Consider the following 23784-nt stretch of genomic DNA (forward strand, 5'->3'; position numbering starts at 1 on the left):
GCGCCGGAAGCTGACGTTAGCCGCTAATGTTGTTGCTGGACTGACAGAAGAGAGACCATTTAACAGAAACACGCAAATATCTCTAAACAAAAACAAACGGATTTAACACACAAATAAATACAACCAATGGGGAAGAAACACAAGAAACACAGACCCGAATGGAGAACGGTTGAAGGAGGTGAGTGTTGTGGAAAATGCGTGTGGGGAATCTTTTTTTTTTTTTTAATTCTGAGTGTTTAGTAAGTGTTTTTTTTTTTTTGTTGTTGTTGTTTTAAATGAGGAATGAAATATACGTTGTGATCTATGTGTTTTATTCATACAAAAACACTTCAATAGATGTTTTTCATTTGTATGATCCCTTCACAGCGCTGAAAAGACACATCTGGGGGAACATTCATGTGTTTTGATTTCATCTGTCTTTCTGTTTTTTACTGCTGTAGTTTAAAGCAGTTCTGACAGTGGGTGTTTTGTTGTCTTTTAGTATTAACACTAGATAGAGGGTTTGATTTAATGATGCTTTGTATTTTCCATAGTTCCAGGAAAATATTATTCTCATAACTCCCAAGAAATGTACATGATCTGAAATAGTCTTGTGATAATACATGGTTTAATAAGGAGGTGGAAAGCATTATTAACTTTTGTCTGGTCTGTGTTTGCAGTCTACATTGTTTATTTTCAATACATTTTTCTGTAGTTTGCTTGTCTCATGTTGCTAGTGTAGCGGGATTCGAACCGGTGGCTCCGGCATGGGAGGCGGGCTGACGCACTAGCTCGCCACCCATGCCGGAGACTTCGGTTCGAATCCCACTCGGAGCAGGTCGAGCAGGATCGGCTACAGTGGTGCCGTGACCCGGATGGGAGTGTGGTTTAGTGAGGGTGAGTGTAACGTAGCCAGCTTGTAGGTAGCTGTGCAGTGTGTAAACATCACTCCCCTGGCCTGAAGAGGCACACTAGCAACTGACACACTTGCCTGCCTCCCATGCCAGAGACCCCGGTTCAAATCCCGCTCAGAGCAGGTTACAATAAAACAAATCATGAGACAAGCAAACTACAGAAAAATGAGGTTTACACACTACCTACCAGCTACCTACCAGCTGGCTACCATTACACTCACCCCCCTAAACCGCACTCCCAACCGGGTCACGGCACCACTGTAACTGGTCCTGCGGGGTCTCTGGCATGGGAGGCGGACTAGTGTGTCAGTCACTAGAGCGCCTCTTGAGGCCAGGGGAGGGAGGTTTACACACTGCACAGCTACCTACCAGCTGGCTACTGTTACACTACAATCTGCATTGTTTTGTATTTTGCACAGCTGTATCCCTTGAACAATATCCACCAGCCCTCATCCTGTGGGAACATAGATTATATTATATTACATTATATTATATTTGCAATGTTTGCGAGGCATAACTGTATTCATGTTTGTCATTTGCGTATTGAATTGTGAATGGTCAAGCTATTCTATTGTTGTTTTAATAATACTGGAATCTTCTTCAATTGCGGAATAACTCTTGATGGTTTTGTGTGTCTTTTGACAGATTATGAGGACAAACCATTAGAGAAGCCCCTAAAGCTGGTGCTCAAGGTGGGCGGCAGTGAAGTGACCGAGCTGTCGGGCTCCGGACATGACTCCAGTTACTATGATGAACGCTCGGACCATGAGTGGGAGCGCCACAAAGAAAAGAAAAAGAAGAAGAAGAAGAAATCTGAGAAGGAAAAGTATGTAGATGATGATGAGAGGAGGAGGAAGAAGGTGAGTGAACGGAGCAACACTTTATATGCTTACAAAATTGTTAGGAGAATTATGTTGACTTGACAAAACCAAAACACACTGTTTTTGTACAAACCTGGGTTCAAATTTTTAAAACCTCCAACTCTCTTTTGACTATTCGTCCTGGAGATTTTAAGCTCTGCCCACCAAACTCTGCACAGACCTTCAGCCTGTTCTGATTTTGTTTCCATTATCTTTCCTAACAGATCAGACTAACGGTTTTCCTGTGTCTGATGATCAAATGCCATTGAGCTCATTGAATGTATAAACCACATTGCATTGCTCTAGCAGCCACCCAAAACACTCAAGCAACTACCAAGGAACGTCTCAGAAACCCTTCTCAGCCGCCCTAGCAACACCCTGGCAACCACTCAGAACACATAATCAGCCACCTATCAACAACCCAAAACACTCACTTAACTCAAGTTATCTGTAAGGCCAAATAACTTTCAAAATTCAAGATTTTAAAGCTATTTTAAGCTTTCAGGCAAGGCTTTGTCAAGCTAATATCAAAGTTTTGTGTCTTGAGCTTATTGTTTACCGTTCTTCTTACTGCTCTGTTGATTTCATTCAGGAGGAAAAGAGGAAGAAACGTGAGCGCGATCAGTCAGAGAATGCTGCTGATGTGCCAGGGGAGCCTTTCACCCTGCCGAAGCCTGTGGAGGTAACGACACTGATGACCTGTTTAATTATATTGATGTCAGGTAAATGCTTTTACTGAAGGAACTCTTATGCATCAGGTGGTTGTAGAGGACAGGAAGAGGAAGAGGGAGAAATTTGAATCTGAACCTGAAGCCGACGAGTTTCATCCTGGAGTGAAAGTGAAAGTGGAGGTGGTGCAGCAGGCGGATCGGCCCGTACGAGCCTGTCGAACTCAGCAAGGTACAACAGTGCCGAAATGCAGAATTTAAGCATTGGATCACTTTCAGTGCATGAGTGTGACTTTGGATTGAAATTTTATTGAATTACAGTTGAAAGAATTTAACCAGTTTTTGCAATAAATCTATTATTCATTAATCATTCATTTTGGTTAATTATGAAGAAGAAATTAGCTATTATGAAAAAACCCTTGCTGTGTCCGTAATCGCCCCCTATCCACTACTCTATATAGTGTACTATTTTGGGAGTCCAAATTCATCCCCTACATTTGTTCACTCATTCTTACCCACAATGCATTCTGATTTAGAGCGTGCAGCCAATGTACTGTCGCCGACGTTATCTTTCCCATAATCCAACGCAGGGAGGACTGACATGCAGGGAGAGAGAGAGCGCGAGATGCCAGTTTACAGCTGTTACAGTGTTTTACTTTTTGACATATCAAAACTTGATTTACATAACAGAATAAAATACAGCGATCCAAAAATATACAGATCAACTGAACAATTTATTATTTATTTATATAGATGAAATATTTGATATGGTTATTTTTTTATTTTGCCGTTTAAATGTAATAAAGGTGATTTCTTTCTTCAGTAATTCACTGAGGTGATATTATTGTTCACTCAGAAGACTGCGCACAGTGGAAATGATTCAAATATTCGGTTATCACATGTACGTATCTGTCTAATAATCAATGGATGTGGTTATTAATAACTTCAATACTGTATAACAGTCGCATGAGGGCGCTATGCGCACATGTCATCTCTTCTTTGCACTCAGAAATACGTTTGCATGGGAGATTGTCAAGATGGTAAAAAAAATAAATACGATAATGTACGCTTTTACAAATGTTTTTATTCTTGTTGGCATTTTTAAGCAGTATTAAATGTATATTAATGTGTTAAACATGACAAACAATGATTTATTGTATATACCATTTTATGAGAATAACAAGTATTATTATTGTTGTTGTTATGATATTTATTACCCTACATGTAGATAATAGTACATATGTGACGAAGTTGTTTCTGCGTCATCTCCAGCGCTCTGTGTATTAGTCAGCATCCAAATTCACTCACTCATTTCGTTCACTTCTTGCCTGATATAGGGCACTCACAGACATCCACTATATAGAAATAGTGATTGAGTGAACAAGTGAGCGATTTCGGACGCAGCTCCTGTCACCTATAGAGCATAAACAAGTCAGAGGGACTAACAAAAGACCTGATTTGGAATATCTTTTTTCAACTGCACTGGTTAGACTTATTTTGTCACAATGATAAACATAGCCATGAGAACATATTTTAATTTGCCAGCATAACAAACTGATTCAGATAACTTTATAAAACAATATATTGAACTTTATGGGTAATTCATACTAAAACTGACATGTTATCAAATCTACACACAAAGCTGATATGATTTTGTTCCATTTTAATTTTATTTCCTTAAATTCAAATGACTGAAACACACCCTGTCTGCAACCTCAATTCAAATGTATTTTCTGAATGATGCACAACACTGGCAGAATCAAAATATGGGTTCATATAGGTTTTTGTTTTTATTGGTTCTCTTTTTTCCTCCAAAGTATTTATTTTTATTTGTTGCCAAATTAACACCTTTTCACCTCTTTGCTTTTCCTAGAAAATGAATCCACCCCTCGCCAGCAGCTTTTGGAGCATTTCCTGCGTCTGCTACAGAGGTGAGACGTTGTGAAAGCAGATGATTGTGATTTTAAACTTTTCACCTTTCGTCCAACCTGAATTATATGAGGCCAACGTTTGTTTCTCAACAGGAAAGATCAACACGGATTCTTCGCTTTCCCTGTAACAGACGCCATCGCACCGGGCTACTCCACTATAATAAAACATCCCATGGACTTCAGCACAATGAAGGACAAAATCGCCGCAAACGAATACAAAACAATCACAGAATTCAAGGTATTGCTCATGACACAGACCTAAAGTTTGCCAAACAGTTAAATAGTTTCTTTCAACTGAGAAATATCGCTAAACTCAAATCTGTCTTATCATTTAATGAGCTGGATAAAGTAATCCATGCCTTTATTTCATCACATCTTGACTATTGTAATGCGTTATATCTGGGTGTAAGTCAGTCCTCGCTTAAGGGTGCAGAATGCTGCAGCAAGACTGCTGACGAATACAAGAAAGAGGGATCATATATCTCCTATTCTGGCATCTCTGCACTGGCTACCTATTCAGTATATAGAACACAGTATAAGGTGTTGCTATATGTTTTTAAAGCTCTACATGGACTGGCACCAGAATATATTTCTGAGCTTATTAATTTCCACCACTCCCAGAGATCGCTTAGATCTAATAACCAGCTGCTCCTTGATATTACCCAGTCATGCTTAAAGGATAAAGGAGATTGCACATTCTCAGTCACTGCCCCAAAGTTGTGGAATGGAATACCACTATCTATTAGATCCTCAACCTCTGTAAACATGTTTAAAACCTGTCTTAAGACGTGTCTGTTTAGTGAAGCCTTTCCTACTTTATAATGATCAATAGGTGTTGAACAGTTGCATTTGTGCTGTGTATTGTTGTTGGTGAGCACAGTTTTGAAACAGGAAGTTGAAAAGGGCTCATCCCCGTTTTTAGCTAATAGACTTTAGGTTACGTCACAACCATGAATCATGATTTGCTACTTTGAACAAAATGCCACAAGACTCCAATTTTGGTTTCATAGGGTCTTTAAAATATGTTGCATGCTGTACTTTCTAATTTATGATTAACAACTATAAATAAAACATTCAGTCTGATATGAAAATGTGTGTCTCTAACATCTCCAGGCAGACTTCAAGCTGATGTGTGACAACGCCATGGTTTATAACCGACCAGAGACGGTTTACTACAAGGCTGCAAAGAAACTCCTCCACACAGGCTTCAAAATGATGAGCAAAGTAACATGATAATTGCAGTTTCTTATTGCGAACTGTTTGCCTTTGATGTTTATCATCCAGTCCATCCGTGCCATCATGCTCATACAGTTCAAATGCCCTTCTAATGCGCACAGTTAAGTAACGAGTACGATTCTAATAAACGGAATACAAGTGTAAAGTTAGGGTACTAACGGTGATGGTGATGTCTAAAAATGCTTCCATTTTTGCATTTATTTTCTGTAATTGGTATGTCCCCCTTTTTCTTTAATAGCAGCATGCACTCGGCATGAGCTAGGAAATAGTGCAGATTCTTAAAAGTTTGTTCTTGATTTTACGTCATAACTTTTATTTGTTTGAAGTTTCTCTAAATATTAAAACTTGAGTTTAATTGAGAAAAATAAATCCCAGATTTTCAGTGCAGACTTTAAGGTCCCACTGTTTATCTAATTTCATTAGTGAAATTGTTTTGATGACATGACATGATCAATTTGGCTCCAGTGCTCTGTGGGTAAAAAAAAAAAAGCCATCAAGTCCTGCTGTTTTTGCCAGTCCATACCATACTGGTCATTCCTCACCCTCCCATCTCCATGGCATTCCTCAGGCCTCCCGCAGGAGGAGTAAATGGGTGCTGTGTTGCTGTATTTGTGCTATGTTCACAGGATCGGCTGTTAGCTTTGAAGCGCAGCATGTCTTTCATGCAGGACATGGATTTCTCTCAGCAGGCTGCCATACTGGGAGATGATGACATCGCCCCTGAGGAACCTGTGCCTGAGATCATGCCCATCCACACCGAATATCCAAAAAAATCAAAAAAGCAACCAGCCAAAGAGCCCATCATCAGGTAAAGCACAGGCGGCACAGACTTTACTTTGCTTTTAAAGGAATATTCCGGGTTCAATACAAGTTAAGCTCAATTGACAACATTTGTGGCATAATATTGATTACCACAAAAATCAATATTCGTCCCACCTTGTCTTTAAAGAAAGCAAAAATTGAGGCACTCACAATGGAAGTCAATGGGGTCAATTTTTGGAGGGTTTAAAGGCAGAAATGAAGTTTATAATTTTAGAAAATCACTTACATAAATTCTTCTGTTAAATGTATTATTTGAACTGTAAAATTGTTAAAATTGTCATTTTTACAGTAATTTTAGGATTTTAGTGTTTGTTGACATTGCATCATCATGGCAACAAAGTTGTAAAATTGGCTATAACACAGAAAAGGTTAGTACATGATTTCATCACTAAAATCATGTTAACACACAAATTGTTTACGTCTTGTAGCTATACTTTTGAAACAGTGAATATTTTAATGTTCAAAAATGGGCTCCATTGACTTCCATTGTAAGTGACTGATTTTTTGTAGTAGGGAAGAGTCAAAATTAATTTTGTGGTAATCAACATTATGCCACAAATGCTGTCGATTGAGCTTAACATGTATTGAGCCCAGAATATTCCTTTAAGGAATAGTTTACCCAAAAATGTAAATTCTGTTATTATATACTCACCCTCATGTGGTTCCAAACCTGTATGGCTTTCTTTCTTTTAGGGATACACCAATCTGATACCTCAATCAGTAATGGCTCAGTAACGGCTCCGATACTGACATTTTTAACCAGATAGAATATTGTTCCAACGAGCTCGATCCAAATCCGATTCTGTGTTAGTTATGATCATTACTGTCAAGCTCCAATAAAACAACATAAAAGAACCATAAAAGCACCATTATAGACCATTTCAAGAATGTAAACAAAAACAAAGGAATTAGAACGGTCCAGGCGTATTTCCGGATACTTTCAACAAAGTCTCTTTTTTCAAGGTAATTCAGACCACTCGGCGGCTGTTTTTGGAATGTTCTTGGTCAGTTTTGGCAACTATCATTCTGTGTAAACAAGCGGCATGAAAGTGCAGCTCGTATATACTTGAATGGGGAAAGACTGAAATCTCCAAAACGGTCGGTCAAGATTACGATGAAAGAACATATTTCAAAACACTGTGCGGCTTTCTTGGGCCTCTGCACTTGAGGGGAATAGTGGCCTGGCATCCTGGCCTGTCGGCCTCCAACTCGCACCGGGGTTCCGGTGTGTGGGTCCGGCGACGCATCTAACTCGCACCGGACCCTCCCCGCTCCGTTCCTTGACTTGTAAAGACACCAGCAGGTCTCTAGACCGGTCTCCAGAGGAGAGGTGCGTTCGGTGTTTAAAGGCAGTGGTGATGAGGCTCTTCATTGGGATCATGCGAGCCCCATCATGCAAGGCGGGGCGACGATGATCCACAGGAAGGGCGTGTCAACTGGTATAATAAATTGTGTTTCTTTACCTCAGATTACGCTAAAAACACAATTATACCGTCTTGTATAGCTAATGCACATGCATGTTCTGGAGTTGATTGACAGGCAATTTCTGTATCTAAAAGGTGATTGGCTGCCGTTGGGCATTCCAATTTATCCCATTCATTTTAATCAAAGTGGCCCGTCTCTGCTAAATAGTCTCTGTTTTGACAAGCAGGAAATGTTCATGAAACAGTGACATCACCAACAAACAGTCCTTGAAATGGTGTATAGTAGTCCAAATGACATATGCCATTTTATTTAAAGTCTCTTGAAGACATACTGTAGAATAGCTTAGTAATCGCAAAAGGATGAATTTAATAAGTAAATATGTAGTTTACATGCTCCCCGTGTTTCAGTGAATCCACGCTGCTCTATTGACACACTCATAGCTTGCGCTGGGCACGTGATGATGCGCTGCTGTTTTCAGCTCTCAGAGTGCTACACACAAACAACATCTCTGATGTAGATGCTTAATAGTTCACCCAAAAATGACAATTCTCTCATAATTTACTCACCCTCATGATATCCCAGGTGTGTAGGTCTTTCTTCTTTAGCTGAACACATTTGAAGAAAAACAGAAAAATATCTCAGCTCAGTAGGTCCTTAAAATGCAAATTAGTGCCCTAGAAAACAATGCTTTAGAATTGGTGTCATAGCGTAGTTTTTCCAGCAGAGCACACTCTGACTCCATTGTTTACAGAGCTGACTCTGAGCTGACGGTGGCTCTGCAGACAGGGCGGACTTAAGCGGTGTCTTCTCGGTAATTTGCTAACTAGTTTGTGAAATACATACTGGAAAGTTAATAAACAATGACCCCGTAATTTTCCCTTTTCAATATAACTAATATAACATTAACCCTGTCCCTGACAGCCGTCATTTATGTTTATCACATCTGTTTGCTGTTAGCCAGCTATAGTTTGTCAGTGCAGTCAGTAATGTAGCAGACTGAAAGATAAACATCAGAGCATCTTTTTGCAGCTCAGCAGACAACGGTGCGGTGGTGGATTGTGTCTGTTGAGTGTTGATTTCACGCTACTTTGTTACCTAGCTGGTGAGACGCAATGCTGGAAATTAAATAATGTCCATCTTTTACTCTCCGTGGCAACTAGTTATAGCTAACTAGCTACTTTCATACCTTTTCAGCAGAGTGGAAGTTTATGTGTAAACATGTATTCACCAAACTGTTTTGTTCAGGATTCACAGTTTGGTACCCCCTTCAACCGAACAATTCCAGTCATTGCATTTCTAAAATGTAATATTTAAAAGTCTGGTTTTCCACCGTTGAAAGTTTCCCCTGAACTTGTATAGCAGAATACAGTGTAACACCGCTGCCGCTGTTTATCTCTTGACTCGGCAGGTGTAAATGCTTCTTCTTTTAGAACCTGACCCTTATTGACAGGCAGTATTAATATAGTCAGCATTTGACTGATACTAAACAGTACTGATGTTTATGTAGCTATTTATTGTATTTTTATTTATTCTTTATTTTAATGGTCAGCATTTGACTGATACTAAACAGTACTGATGTTTATTTAGCTATTTATTGTATTTTTATTTATTCTTTATTTTAATGGTCAGCATTTGACTGATACTAAACATACAGTACTGATGTTTATTTAGCTATTTATTTTAGTTTTATTTATTCTTTATTTTAATGGTCAGCATTTGACTGATACTAAACAGTACTGATGTTTATTTAACTATTTATTTTATTTTTATTTATTCTTTATTTTAATGGTCAGCATTTGACTGATACTAAACAGTACTGATGTTTATTTATCTATTTTGTTTTTTTTTTATTTATTCTTTATTTTAATGGTCAGCATTTGACTGATACTAAACAGTACTGATGTTTATTTAGCTATTTATTGTATTTTTATTTATTCTTTATTTTAATGGTCAGCATTTGACTGATACTAAACAGTACTGATGTTTATTTAACTATTTATTTTATTTTTATTTATTCTTTATTTTAATGGTCAGCATTTGACTGATACTAAACAGTACTGATGTTTATTTAACTATTTATTTTATTTTTATTTATTCTTTATTTTAATGGTCAGCATTTGACTGATACTAAACATACAGTACTGATGTTTATTAAGCTATTTATTTTTATTTATTCTTTATTTTCTCAGTGTTCATTTCTAGAATTTGTTGACAATGTATAATAATAATGTCAAATATTCTTTGATAAAAATATTTAAGAAATCAGCCTTCTGAGTACATTTGCATAGTCATATTAGTGCAAAATCAGTGAAAAATCCACATAGAAAAGGTCTGTTTTCATTCCAGCTCAAAAATTTACTTTATAGGCCACCATATCGGTAATCGGTGAATTTTTCCCCCTCTAAAATTGGAATGTTCTAATGCAAATGGATGGTTACCAGACTTTTGAAGCTCCAAAAATCACATACAGTCAGTATAAACGTCATCCATACGAATCCAGCACTTAAACTAATGTCTTCTAAAGCAACATGATCACTTTTGGTGTGAAAAAGATCAATCTCTAAGTATTTTTTAGCTATAAATCATCGCTTCCGGTCAGCAGCGGTATGCGCCTTTGATGTAATCGTGTTGGCATGTTCACACGAGATTTGACGCACGTGCGACAGCCGAAAGAGCAGTGCTGTTTACAAGTAAGTAGGAGGAACACTGTACAGATGCTTCTTTGGTTTTGGTTTAGATCTGTATTTGTATCTGTTTGTTTACTCACAATGGTGCGTTTGTGCATTTCCGAGAGAAGAACATTAGATTACGTTCGTAACATGGCAATGCAAATTTGTCACACGAGAGACTTACTGGAAGCGATGGATTATAGTAAAAAGTACTTAATTGTTGATCTTTTTCGCACCAAAAGTGGTCGTGTTGCTTTAGAAGACATTAATTTAACCACTGGAGTCGTATGGATGATGTTTATGCTGACTGTCTATGACTTTTGGAGCTTCAAAGCACTTGCATTTTAATGACCTACTAAGCAAAGATGTTTTTCTATTTCTCTTCAAATGTGTTCTGCAGAAGAAAGTAAGTCATGCACACCTGGGATATTATGAGGGTGAGTAAATAATGAGAGAATTTTCATTTATGGGTGAACAGTCACTTTAATAGTTTGGTTCGCCTGGAGTTTTCCGACCGTCAAAATAAAAGCCAGATGGATTTAAAGTTAAAACTGAATATATATATATATATATATATATATATATATATATATATATATATATATATATGCATTTCTAGAAGTTCATAAATTATTGTTATTATTATTAGTTTGCAAATTACAATAATATTAAGTTGACTAAGAAAAGTGGACTTATATCCTATTGCAACTAAAGTGAATAAAAAAAGAAATCTGAATCCTGATACAAAGGTCCAGATTGAAATTTACAAAGAAAACTTCTTTTCTACTGAAGACTTTCATTGGAATTACTATTCATTTTCCTGCTATCCAGTTGACTAGTTAACAATACTGTTTTTCTTAACAGGTTACACATTTATATTGAAATAATGTAGTTAGAGGTTTGTGAGGTTTTTCTCTCTCCATATTTTAATATAAAAGAGTACCAACATTAGGGTGGAGTGGTGGTGGCATAGTGGACTAAAGCACTGAACTGGCAATCAGAAGGTTGCTGGTTCAATCCCCACAGCCACCACCATTGTGTCCTTGAGCAAGGCACTTAACTCCAGGTTGCTCCAGGAGGATTGTCCCTGTAATAAGGGCACTGAAAGTCGCTTTGGATAAAAGCATCTGCCAAATGCATAAATGTAAAATGTAGTTCCACACAGTGAGGTATAGATATTCTATATTCTAGATCGGCCGATATCGACAGTTCAGGTATCAGAATCGGATCAGTAGAGAAAAAGTGGTATCGTTGCATCTCTACTTTCTTCTGTGGAACACAAAGTGAATTTATAATGAATATCCTGGCCGTTCTTTTCCATAAAATGAAGGTAAACAGGACTTGGGTGCCAAGTACAAATATTGACAAAAACAATTAACCATTAAAATGGTCCACACAACAGTATTTGACTGATTTAGTGTTAGGTTAGTGTGAAGAACACACTGAAATTTAAGTCTTCTCCTTTGCTGCAGCTCTCAGATCTCATAAGTGATTGCATTCATATTTAAAATGCCACCGCCAGATTTGACGGCAAAACTCCATTGGTTCTTAAGCGATTGGAAAATGCAGATTGCGGAGTGAGAATTGAGATTGTTAATTCATGAATGAAACATTCAGGCCAGTTATGTGAACCGGATCGATTTGATTAATTGAAAATATCTCACTCAAATGGATCGTTCATTCACAAATCCGACGTTGTTGTTTTTGAACACGCCATGAAGAGCTGGGGCAGATGTCAAGATTTTCAATAAATAATGACTTATATTTTGGGATCTCCCTCACATAAAGCTTTTGTATGACTTCAGAAGACTTTGAATGTAGTGCACTAGTAAAACGTACCACTCTAATGACTTCGATTTAATGGAAAACAGTAGCCAGAACATTCTTCAAAAGTTCATTTTGGATGTTCATACAGGTTTGGAAAGACATGAGGATGAGTAAATGATTAATTAATTTTCATGGCATTTCTGGAGATGTTTTGTGGTTGTGTGACTCAGCGGATGTGTTTATTGTGTAGTGATCTATATGAAGTGGAGGGCAACGCTTGCAGTTTGACGGACAGCACGGCGGAGGAGCACGTATTGGCACTGGTAGAACATGCGGCAGATGAAGCGCGGGATCGAATCAACCGGTTGATGCCAAACTCTAAGGTGAAGTTACACTATGACATTATAACCAGGCCAACACCGAGTCTTCACCAATTTCTACACACTCCTCGTGTGTTTGTTTATCGAATATTTTGTAGAATCGGATGATGCTTTTGCAGCTATCGGTAAGAATATAGTACTCTCAGCTCCTTATGTTTACATGAGTTTTCCCCCAAAATGAGAGCAAAAAATGTGAAAAAAGAATTCTGTCTGGGCCTAATTATAACTCTTAACTTATGTAAAATAAATGCTGATTTTAAAGACATGTTTATAGCAAAGTTAAGATAATTTTATAATCCCAAACTATCACATTTGTGTCTTTGTTGTATGTAGATTGGCTACCTTAAAAAGGACCCAGAAGGTTCACTGATATACACAGTTGTGAATCAGGATCCTGAAGCAGAGGGTACAGTCATCACACTTTAAAATCTAAAACTAATTGAATATGAAGGATATGTTAATCATAAACAAGTGGTTATTCACAGAGGAAGAGACTCATGCTGTAGATTTGAGCTCGTTGGCAAATAAGCTGATACCTGGACTCACGTCATTGGGCTTTAAAGACGACCGAAGACACAAAGGTAACAAAAACTCTAGAGCCAAATCTTGCTTTTGGGTTTTTACTTGAAAATCAGCACTAAGAAAGCATGAAACAAAATCTGCAGATTCTGTCTGGGCTTTAGGCCTATTCACACCAAATTCGTCTCAAATTTGCCAGACAAACTGCCGACGAAAGTTCTATTCACACCGGAAACGAAACGAATAAAATGAAAAATAATTTCACCCCATACAGTAGGTGGCGCTGTTCTACAAACATTTATTATGGTGCGTGGATCTTTAAGCCTTCAGCACATTATGTAAATATTCTTAAAAAGAATGTGTTTACAGCTTCTATATAATTTATATACTGCATATTTGCATTGAATTCAGTGTCTTTGTGTGTGAGACAAGTAAAAGAGCACAGCACCTGTGTTTGTGATTGGAAAAATAAAAAATAAAATCTTATATCGGGGCCTGGGTAGCTCAGTGAGTATTGACGCTGACTACCACCCCTGGAGTCATGAGTTCGAATCCAGGGCGTGCTGACTGACTCCAGCCAGGTCTCCTAAGCAACCAAATTGGCCCGGTTGCTAGGGAGGGTAGAGTCACATGGGGTAACCTCCTCGTGGTGGCGATTAGTGGTTCTCGCTCTCAATGGGGCGTGTGGTAAGTTGTGCGTGGATCGTGGAGAGTAGCGTGAGCCTCCACATGCTGTGAGTCTCCGCGATGTCATGCACAACGAGTCATGTGATAAGATGCGCGGATTGACGGTCTCAGAAGCGGAGGCAACTGAGACTTGTCCTCCACCACCTGGATTGAGGTGAGTAACCGCGCCACCACGAGGACCTACTAAGTATTATTAGGAATTGGGCATTACAAATTGGGAGAAAAGGGAATAAAAAAAATAAATAAATAAAAACCAAAAAAATATCTTATCTCATTGGTCAGTCAGTTTTCATCACAGTCCAGAGAAAAAAAGATATTTGGACCACAAAAGCTTGTTCAGAAAATTCTTAGTGTGAATTGGCCTTTAACTAGACTTAAATCATTGTAATTACTGACTGTTTGTTCATTGCACCATGAAAACCGCAATAGAAGCTGGCATGGTGTTAAAAACACAAACATAGTTAGAACCAAACTGTCTGGGTGGGAATTGGGCTAAAAGTACTAAAAGACTCATTAATGGAATTATTATTATTTTTTTCATCCCCTTTTCTCCCAATTTGGAATGCCCAATTTCCACTGCTTAGTAGGTCCTCGTGGTGGCGCGGTTACTCACCTCAATCCAGGTGGCGGAGGACAAGTCTCAGTTGCCTCTGCTTCTGAGACCGTCAATTCGTGCATCTTATCACGTGACTCGTTGTGCATGACACTGCGGAGACTCACAGCATGTGGAGGCTCATGCTACTCTCCGCGATCCACGCACAACTTACCACACGCCCCATTGAGAGCGAGAACCACTAATCGTGACCATGAGGAAGTTAGCCCATGTGACTCCATCCTCCCTAGCAACCGGGCCAATTTGGTTGCTTAGGAGACCTGGTTGGAGTCACTCAGCATGCCCTGGATTCGAACTCGTGACTCCAGGGGTGGTAGTCAGCATCAATACTCAATACTAATGGAATTATTAAATAACCAGAATTAGTAGAATCAGAGTGATAAGTTATGAATAGCATCCCAAGTTAATTTCTTCATGCGTCCATCATTGACATCAAAGAATTCCTGTGCTACAAATGTTGCCTATTGTTTTGTTTCAGTGACGTTCTTGAGCAGTGCATACAACACTCAAACCCTTCAGAACAACTCCATTTATCCTGACCTGATGCCAGAGGAGATGGACACACTGTACTCCGCTTATGGAGATGAGACTGGCATCCAGTGCGCTCTCAGGTCTTCAGTCCAAACCCGGTTTCCCATCTCATTAAACTGGATTGCTGTTCATCACACTGTGTTGTTGATGGGATTTTCTGTGTGTTTTAGTCTGCAGGAGTTTGTGAAGGGTTGTGGAAGTTTCACCAAGAGACTCGTTCATGAACTGTTGGATAAAATGACAGCTGGCGATCACTCAAAAGCAGTCGTACAAATCAGACAGGTATAATTTATTTGAAAGAAATGTGTTCTTATGACTAGCTGCTTTTATGCATCTTGGGGATTTGTGCTTGATAATCGGAGTATACTAAAGCAATACAAGCAACCATGCATTAAAATAATTTTTTATTTGTATAGCAGCATGTAGCAATATTGTGCTTCACAAAGCATAAAATTAACTTTTTTAGTCAATTATTTTTGTATTTCAGAAAAGGCACATGCCGATTGATGATGCCAAGTCTGGTTTATGTGACATGCCGGTAAGTTTTCTGCTGGAAATCATTTAGATGTTTTTGTGCTAAAGTGTCGAATGCCTTTAAGTAGCAATTAATGACATTTTTCTCCTGTAAACGTATCTGTTTCTGTAGGGAGCAGATGGAAGTGGTTTAGAAGCTGGCTCTGTGCTGGATTTCATGTCCATGAAGAGCTACCCAGACATTTCTTTAGATCTGCTCAATACATTAGGTACACTCTCTGGTGGTGAACTCATATATTACACATCAAAACTTTATAGTTAAATATGCCTACATTCTATGGAGCCTCTTAGAGGATAGAGTGGGATTTTTTTTTTTTTGGTCTGAAATAGTTTTCCATTCCTCACAATAAATTAACCATAGTTTTACTATAGTAACATGAATAAACCATGTTTTTTGGCAGAAACTTGGTTTTACTATAGTAATATCAGCAAGTAGTAACCATAGTTTTTTGGCAAAAATCGTGGTTTTAACTGTAATAGGCTAATCATGGTTTTACCATAGTATTATTTTAGTAATTGCGAGGGAACGCAAACTATTGCGAGGGAACTCAAAACTTTATTGCGAGGGAACACACAACTTTATTGCGAGGGAACACACAACTTTATTGCGAGGGAACGCAAATTATTGCGAGGGAACACAACTTTATTGCGAGGAAACACAACTTTATTGCGAGGGAACACAACTTTATTGCGAGGGAACACACAAATTTATTGCGAGGGAACCCAACTTTATCGCGAGGGAATGCAAACTATTGCGAGGGAACACACAACTTTATTGCGAGGGAACACACAACTTTATTGCGAGGGAACTCAAAACTTTATTGCGAGGGAACTCAAAACTTTATTGCGAGGGAACGCAAACTGTTGCGAGGGAACACACAACTTTATTGCGAGGGAACACAAACTATTGCGAGGGAACACACAACTTTATTGCGAGGGAACTCAACTTTATCGCGAGGGAATGCAAACTATTGCGAGGGAACACACAACTTTATTGCGAGGGAACACACAACTTTATTGCGAGGGAACGCAAACTTTTGCGAGGGAACTCAAAACTTTATTGCGAGGGAACTCAAACTATTGCGAGGGAACTCAAAACTTTATTGCGAGGGTACACACAACTTTATTGCGAGGGAACGCAAAACTTTATTGCGAGGGAACGCAAACTTTTGCGAGGGAACTCAAAACTTTATTACGAGGGAACTCAAAACTTTATTGCGAGGGAACACACAACTTTATTGTGAGGGAACACAAAACTTTATTGCGAGGGAACACACAACTTTATTGCGAGGGAACTCAAAACTTTATTGTGAGGGAACGCAAACTATTGCGAGGGAACTCAAAACTTTATTGCGAGGGAACTCAAAACTTTATTGTGAGGGAACTCAAAACTTTATTGCGAGGGAACTAAAAATTTTATTGCGAGGATTTTATTGTGAGGGAACTCAAAACTTTATTGCGAGGGAACTCAAAACTTTATTTGGAGGGAACACACAACTTTATTGCGAGGGAACTAAAAATTTTATTGCGAGGATTTTATTGCGAGGGAACTCAAAACTTTATTGCGAAGGAACTCAAAACTTTATTGCGAGGGAACACACAACTTTATTGTGAGGGAACGCAAACTTTTGCGAGGGGACTCAAAACTTTATTGCGAGGGAACAACAACTTTATTGCGAGGGAACTCAAAACTTTATTGCGAGGGAACTCAAAACTTTATTGCGAGGGAACACACAACTTTATTGCGAGGGAACACACAACTTTATTGCGAGGGATCTCCAAACTTTATTGCGAGGGAACTCCAAACTTTATTGCGAGGGAACTCCAAACTTTATTGCGAGGGAACACACAACTTTATTGTGAGGGAACGCAAACTTTATTGCGAGGGAACACAAAACTTTATTGCGAGGGAACTCAAAACTTTATTGCGAGGGAACGCAAACTATTGCGAGGGAACTCAAAACTTTATTGCGAGGGAACTCAAAACTTTATTGCGAGGGAACACAAAACTTTATTGCGAGGGAACACACAACTTTATTGTGAGGGAACACAAAACTTTATTGCGAGGGAACTCAAAACTTTATTGTGAGGGAACGCAAACTATTGTGAGGGAACACAACTTTATTGTGAGGGAACTCAAAACTTTATTGCGAGGGAACTCAAAACTTTATTGCGAGGGAACACACAACTTTATTGCGAGGGAACTAAAAATTTTATTGCGAGGATTTTATTGCGAGGGAACTCAAAACTTTATTGCGAAGGAACTCAAAACTTTATTGCGAGGGAACACACAACTTTATTGCGAGGGAACTCAAACTTTTGCGAGGGAACTCAAAATTTTATTGCGAGGGAACAACAACTTTATTGCGAGGGAACTCAAAACTTTATTGCGAGGGAACTCAAAACTTTATTGCGAGGGAACACACAACTTTATTGCGAGGGAACTCAAAACTTTATTGCGAGGGATCTCCAAACTTTATTGCGAGGGAACTCCAAACTTTATTGCGAGGGAACTCCAAACTTTATTGCGAGGGAACGCAAACTTTATTGCGAGGGAACACAAAACTTTATTGCGAGGGAACTCAAAACTTTATTGCGAGGGAACGCAAACTATTGCGAGGGAACTCAAAACTTTATTGTGAGGGTACACACAATTTTATTGCGAGGGAACTCAAAACTTTATTGCGAGGGAACTCAAAACTTTATTGCGAGGGAACACAAAACTTTATTGCGAGGGGACTCAAAACTTTATTGCGAGGGAACTAAAAATTTTATTGCGAGGATTTTATTGTGAGGGAACTCAAAACTTTATTGCGAGGGAACACACAACTTTATTGCGAGGGAACTAAAAATTTTATTGCGAGGGAACTCAAAACTTTATTGCGAAGGAACTCAAAACTTTATTGCGAGGGAACGCAAACTTTTGCGAGGGAACACAAAACTTTATCGCGAGGGGACTCAAAACTTTATTGCGAGGGAACAACAACTTTATTGCGAGGGAACTCAAAACTTTATTGCGAGGGAACTCAAAACTTTATTGCGAGGGAACACACAACTTTATTGCGAGGGAACTCAAAACTTTATTGCGAGGGAACTCAAAACTTTATTGCGAGGGATCTCAAAACTTTATTGCGAGGGGACTCAAAACTTTATTGCGAGGGAACTCCAAACTTTATTGCGAGGGAACACACAACTTTATTGCGAGGGAACGCAAACTTTATTGCGAGGGAACACAACTTTATTGCGAGGGAACACACAACTTTATTGCGAGGGAACACACAACATTATTGCGAGGGATCTCAAAACTTTATTGCGAGGGAACTCCAAACTTTATTGCGAGGGAACACACAACTTTATTGCGAGGGAACTCAAAACTTTATTGCGAGGGAACTCAAAACTTTAATGCGAGGGAACACACAACTTTATTGCGAGGGATCTCAAAACTTTATTGCGAGGGAACTCAAAACTTTATTGGGAGGGAACACACAACTTTATTGCGAGGGAACTCAAAACTTTATTGCGAGGGAACTCAAAACTTTATTGCGAGGGAACAACAACTTTATTGCGAGGGAACTCAAAACTTTATTTTTATTGCGAGGGAACACACAACTTTATTGCGAGGGAACTCAAAACTTTATTGCGAGGGAACTCAAAACTTTATTGCGAGGGAACTCAAAACTTTATTGGGAGGGAACACACAACTTTATTGCGAGGGAACGCAAACTATTGCGAGGGAACACACAACTTTATTGCGAGGGAACACACAACTTTATTGCGAGGGAACACAACTTTAATGCGAGGGAACACACAAATTTATTGCGAGGGAACACAACTTTATCGCGAGGGAATGCAACCTATTGCGAGGGAACACACAACTTTATTGCGAGGGAACTCAAAACTTTATTGCAAGGGAACACATAACTTTATTGCGAGGGAACGCAAACTATTGCGAGGGAACTCAAAACTTTATTGAGAGGGTACACACAACTTTATTGCGAGGGAACTCAAAACTTTATTGCGAGGGAACTCAAAACTTTATTGTGAGGGAACTCAAAACTTTATTGCGAGGGAACGCAAACTATTGCGAGGGAACACAAAACTTTATTGCGAGGGGACTCAAAACTTTATTGCGAGGGAACTCAAAACTTTATTGCGAGGGAACGCAAAACTTATTGCGAGAGAACACAAAACATATTGTGAGGGAACACAAAACTATTTCAGAAAAAAAAATAAAACCCCACCTTGTCCTCTAAGGGGCTCATTAATATACTCTGTTGGTTGTTACAGGATGTTTTTCACTGCTTATTTGTTTTTTCTCATCTGTAGGTAAATGTGTGAAGAAGGAGCCAGATCATGACGACGGCCATCAGCACTTTGACGACACAGCCAAACTCTTGCAGGAGTTCCAGGATGCAGCGGTGGACAGGGTCGGATCCAGACCGTCCTCCAATCTCTCTTCCCTGTCAAACAGTTCAGAGAGGGACCAGCACCATTTAGGTATTCGATCATCTTTCTAGTGCTAGACATTGACATCGAGTGCTCAAAAGGATGTATGTACTTATGTTACAGTACTGAAGAGTATTTTGGTGAATCTCATGAAACTGGTCCATAATATGTCAAGGTCACCACAAATTTCAAATCAAATTGTGTCATTAATATTGCCACACCCACCCGAATTTATGATGTTCATCTCAATATTTATGTGTTTGCTCTGAAATGGCTTTAAATAATTATTTATTTAGTTATTATCTTCAAAACAGGGTAGCCATCATTTCAACCAAACAGCAATTTTTTCAAGTATTTTCAAAATGTTTAATGTAAAAAGTAAAATATAGTACAAATCTAGCTAAAATAATCAAGGCATGTTTTCGGCACTGTTTACTTAATGAACACATGGAATCATTTTCATTTATATGCACCAAAACAACAAGACATGGCAACATTCAGAAGTATTTACCTAGATTTAGTTTTTCTAAAACATCTGCCATGAGCACTTCTTTTTTTTTTTTTTTTTTTCACAAATTATGTGATCAGAGCTCTGAAGCCATTCACTTAAATGGATAGGTTTGAACTGATTGACAGAAATGAGAAAAGAAATCTAACGATGCTCTCGAACGATGAAGCAGAAATTGTGATTATATTTTGAATATTCAGTATATCTTCCAGCCCTAACTTTAATGGGACATTTTGGGTTGAAATGTGACCTGGGCATGTTTTAATGACATTCAGCCTTTTGTGAAATTTCTCTCATGCATCTTTTTGCTCATATGTTGTGATCAGGAAGTCCAGCTCATCTGGGGGTTGGACAGGAGATGGTTCAAGACCCGTATGAGTTCTTGCAATCACCAGAGCCTGGATCCACTGCCAACAGCTGATAATGATGTGAAGATCAGCTTATGTCTGTGCTGTATAATAATGTGCTGTTAGACAAGTTCATTGAATCACATGTTACTGTTTTTTAATAAAAGCTCTGTGTCTGGTTTGCGTTTTCTTTCTGGTTGTTTGAGTTTTCTTCTACATGCACATTTAAAGTGCACGTTCACTTTTCATTTCCACTTTGTCAGTTTTAGGAAGTATACACTTTTACATCTTTGATAAAGCTTTTGTTGTGCATGTATGTTTGGAGAGCATTCGAATGGGACAGAACCTGTATTTAATGTCGTCTGTGTAGTATTGTCTTTTACTTTATAGTTTTGTTCATTGTTTTGGAGGATGAGGTCATGTCAAACAACCTGTCCATGTTGGCATCTGTCTAATTTCGCTAGATTCTACCAAGTGACAAATTAATTTGTGACTGTCAAGTCTGATTGGATCGCACAGCCTTTGTCATCAACAACAAAGGATATGGGAAGCGTTTTCTTCTCCTTTTAAAAGTTGATACGGTTGTTTATTTCACGCATCCTGTTTTAAAAAAGATTTTATCCAATATATGATGTGGACATTAAATTATGCTGTATAGTAGGAAAGACCCATGCATCTACAGTAGTGTAAAACATGTCAAATGTGCATTCATAGAGAGCTCTCATTTGCATTTGGCTTTGCATTTTCTAGTGGTAACTAGGTTACTGTTCAAACGTGCCACTCCAGATAACTTCCATGATCTGTAGTTTTATTGCTTTCACATTGGTGAACTATTCCATATCAAATTACAGAGTAAAACAATGGTGTGCATTTTTCAGAAGTTTATATTCCACAAGTAGTTTCTTATGAACTTTTAACTTTTATTTTGAAATTTTGGTTGGTTGATTGTAATTTAAACTTGATAATGCGTTAATAAAAACATATTCAAAAAGGCAGACACTTGAATGTCTAGAAGGTCAGTGGGCAAACAGACTGTTTGATCTAGAACAGACAGACAGACGTATTGATCCTGAGAGCAAATTAATGTAAAACAGCCATAAGCATTCACATGTAACCGGTCCTGCTTAACCCACTCAGAGTGGGATTCGAACCGGAGTCTCTGACGTGCTAAAGAGGAGGCTAAAGGCTACAGCTTCTAATGTCAGTTGCTAGTGCGCCTCTTGATACCAGGGGAGTGAGGTTTACACACTGCACAGCACGTACCAGCAGGCTACCATTACACTCCCCCATAAACCTCACTCCCATCCGTGTCACAGCACCACTGTAACTGGTCCTGCTCAACCCACTCTGAGCAGGATTCGAACCGGAGTCTCTGGCGTGCTAATGAGGAGGCTAAAGGCTACAGCCTCTAATGTCCATTGCTAGTGCGCCTCTTGACGCCAGGGGAGTGAGGTTTACACACACTGCACAGCACGTACCAGCAGGCTACCATTACACTCCCCCATAAACCTCACTCCCATCTGGGTCACAGCACCACTGTAACTGGTCCTGAGCAGGATTCGAAGTGGAGTCTCTGGCGTGCTAATGAGGAGGCTAAAGGCTACAACCTCTAATGTCAGTTGCTAGTGCGCCTCTTGACGCCAGGGGAGTGAGGTTTACACACACTGCACAGCACGTACCAGCAGGCTACCATTACACTCACCCCCTTAAACCTCACTCCCATCTGGGTCACAGCACCACTGTAACCGTTCCTGCTCAACCCACTCCGAGCGGGATTCGAACCGGAGTCTCTGGCGTGCTAACGAGGAGGCAAAAGGCTACAGCCTCTAATGTCAGTTGCTAGTGCGCCTCTTGATGTCAGGGGAGTGAGGTTTACACACAGCACGTACCAGCAGGCTACCATTACCCTCACCCCATAAACCTCATTCCCATCTGCGTCACGGCACCACTGTAACTGGTCCTGCGCAACCCGCTCTGAGCGGGCACGCTAACACACTGTGATTGAACCTTGGCAGAATTTTTTTTTTTTTTAAAGTGCAACAAGATGTGCCTTTTATGCCATTAGACAGTTAGCAGTGCAAGAATCATCACATGATTACATTATGACAATTTATCTAAAAGAAATGCAATGGCCAGAATTGAAGAAGTCCAGAAAAACTGTGAAAGTATTCTGCCTTGGGTGAAATAAAATAAATTATACTATAACTGTGTGGATTTTAAAACATGCAAAAGGTTCTTTTATTCATATATGATGTTCAGTAACTAATAGCAAATCTGATATGGGGTGATAATTTGAGTGTGATTTTATGTTAATATGATAATGTGCTAAATGCACGACAATTAATTTTATTTAATTCTAATTATTTTGAAAAATGTTTGCCTTATTTTGTTGTTGTTGAACATGAACTAGTTAAAATGTGCAGCGCTTCTAAAACAAGCACAGTAGATGCTCCGTATGTCTACTTAATATTCATGAGCCAAGCCTACGCTCATAGAACGCTTCCATGCAACGTCATCATAATAACTAATATTCATAAGCTGGCATTAGTCATTGGTAGGTTGCCAAATAGCGTAAGCATGACGTGATTAATATTCATGAGTTAAGCTTCCACCTTGATAAGATTCGTAACATCGGAGATAGATGCGCGTCTCGCTGGAGGTAAGCTGTTTTTATCTTATTTCTTTACAAATAATGAACAGCGTAAGGATTTGATACGATGGGTGAGATAGTTTGGTGTTGAATATGTAAGATATAAAACGTTTTCAGACTACATAAAGCCTTTGAAAATGACTCATCTCTGTGTTGTAAAGTGTATTGGAGTGTATGAGATCATTAAGGAATCAATGGATCAGCAAACTGTATCCAAGAGATCATACAGAACAACAACACATGTCTTCTTATAGAAACTACTGGAAGCTCTTCAATGACGAATGTAAGTGTCTTTTGA

At 38.9% G+C, this 23784-nt stretch overlaps 2 protein-coding genes across 4 annotated transcripts in view; both read left to right on the forward strand.

The window, feature by feature from the left end:
* Window positions 1–4: 4 nt before the first annotated feature.
* brd9 (bromodomain containing 9) lies at window positions 5–21025 on the forward strand. 3 transcript variants are annotated; one of them, XM_051719224.1, is made up of 17 exons: window positions 5–178; window positions 1539–1753; window positions 2346–2435; window positions 2512–2653; window positions 4295–4352; window positions 4446–4590; window positions 5466–5576; window positions 6215–6396; window positions 12522–12654; window positions 12985–13057; window positions 13137–13232; window positions 14949–15081; window positions 15172–15283; window positions 15489–15539; window positions 15648–15744; window positions 19862–20032; window positions 20816–21025. In XM_051719224.1, exons 1-17 carry the CDS (start codon window positions 127–129, stop codon window positions 20908–20910), a joined length of 1956 nt encoding a protein of 651 aa, XP_051575184.1. In that variant the 5' UTR covers window positions 5–126; the 3' UTR covers window positions 20911–21025. The 3 variants fall into 3 exon arrangements, with proteins under 3 accessions (XP_051575184.1, XP_051575185.1, XP_051575186.1); XM_051719225.1 differs by having other exon boundaries at window positions 6275–6396; XM_051719226.1 differs by having other exon boundaries at window positions 6278–6396.
* A 2441-nt stretch (window positions 21026–23466) lies between these two features.
* Window positions 23467–23784, forward strand: part of zdhhc11 (zinc finger DHHC-type containing 11) — a 29501-nt gene continuing 29183 nt past the window's right edge. The window contains exons 1-2 of the mRNA XM_051719343.1: window positions 23467–23495; window positions 23648–23769. Of these exons, the coding sequence (XP_051575303.1) occupies window positions 23761–23769 (9 nt within the window). The 5' untranslated portion in view covers window positions 23467–23495; window positions 23648–23760. The remainder of the gene's footprint in view (window positions 23496–23647; window positions 23770–23784) is intronic.

This window comes from Myxocyprinus asiaticus, chromosome 15 (genome assembly GCF_019703515.2).
Source record: "Myxocyprinus asiaticus isolate MX2 ecotype Aquarium Trade chromosome 15, UBuf_Myxa_2, whole genome shotgun sequence".
Classification (NCBI taxonomy): Eukaryota; Metazoa; Chordata; class Actinopteri; order Cypriniformes; family Catostomidae; genus Myxocyprinus; species Myxocyprinus asiaticus.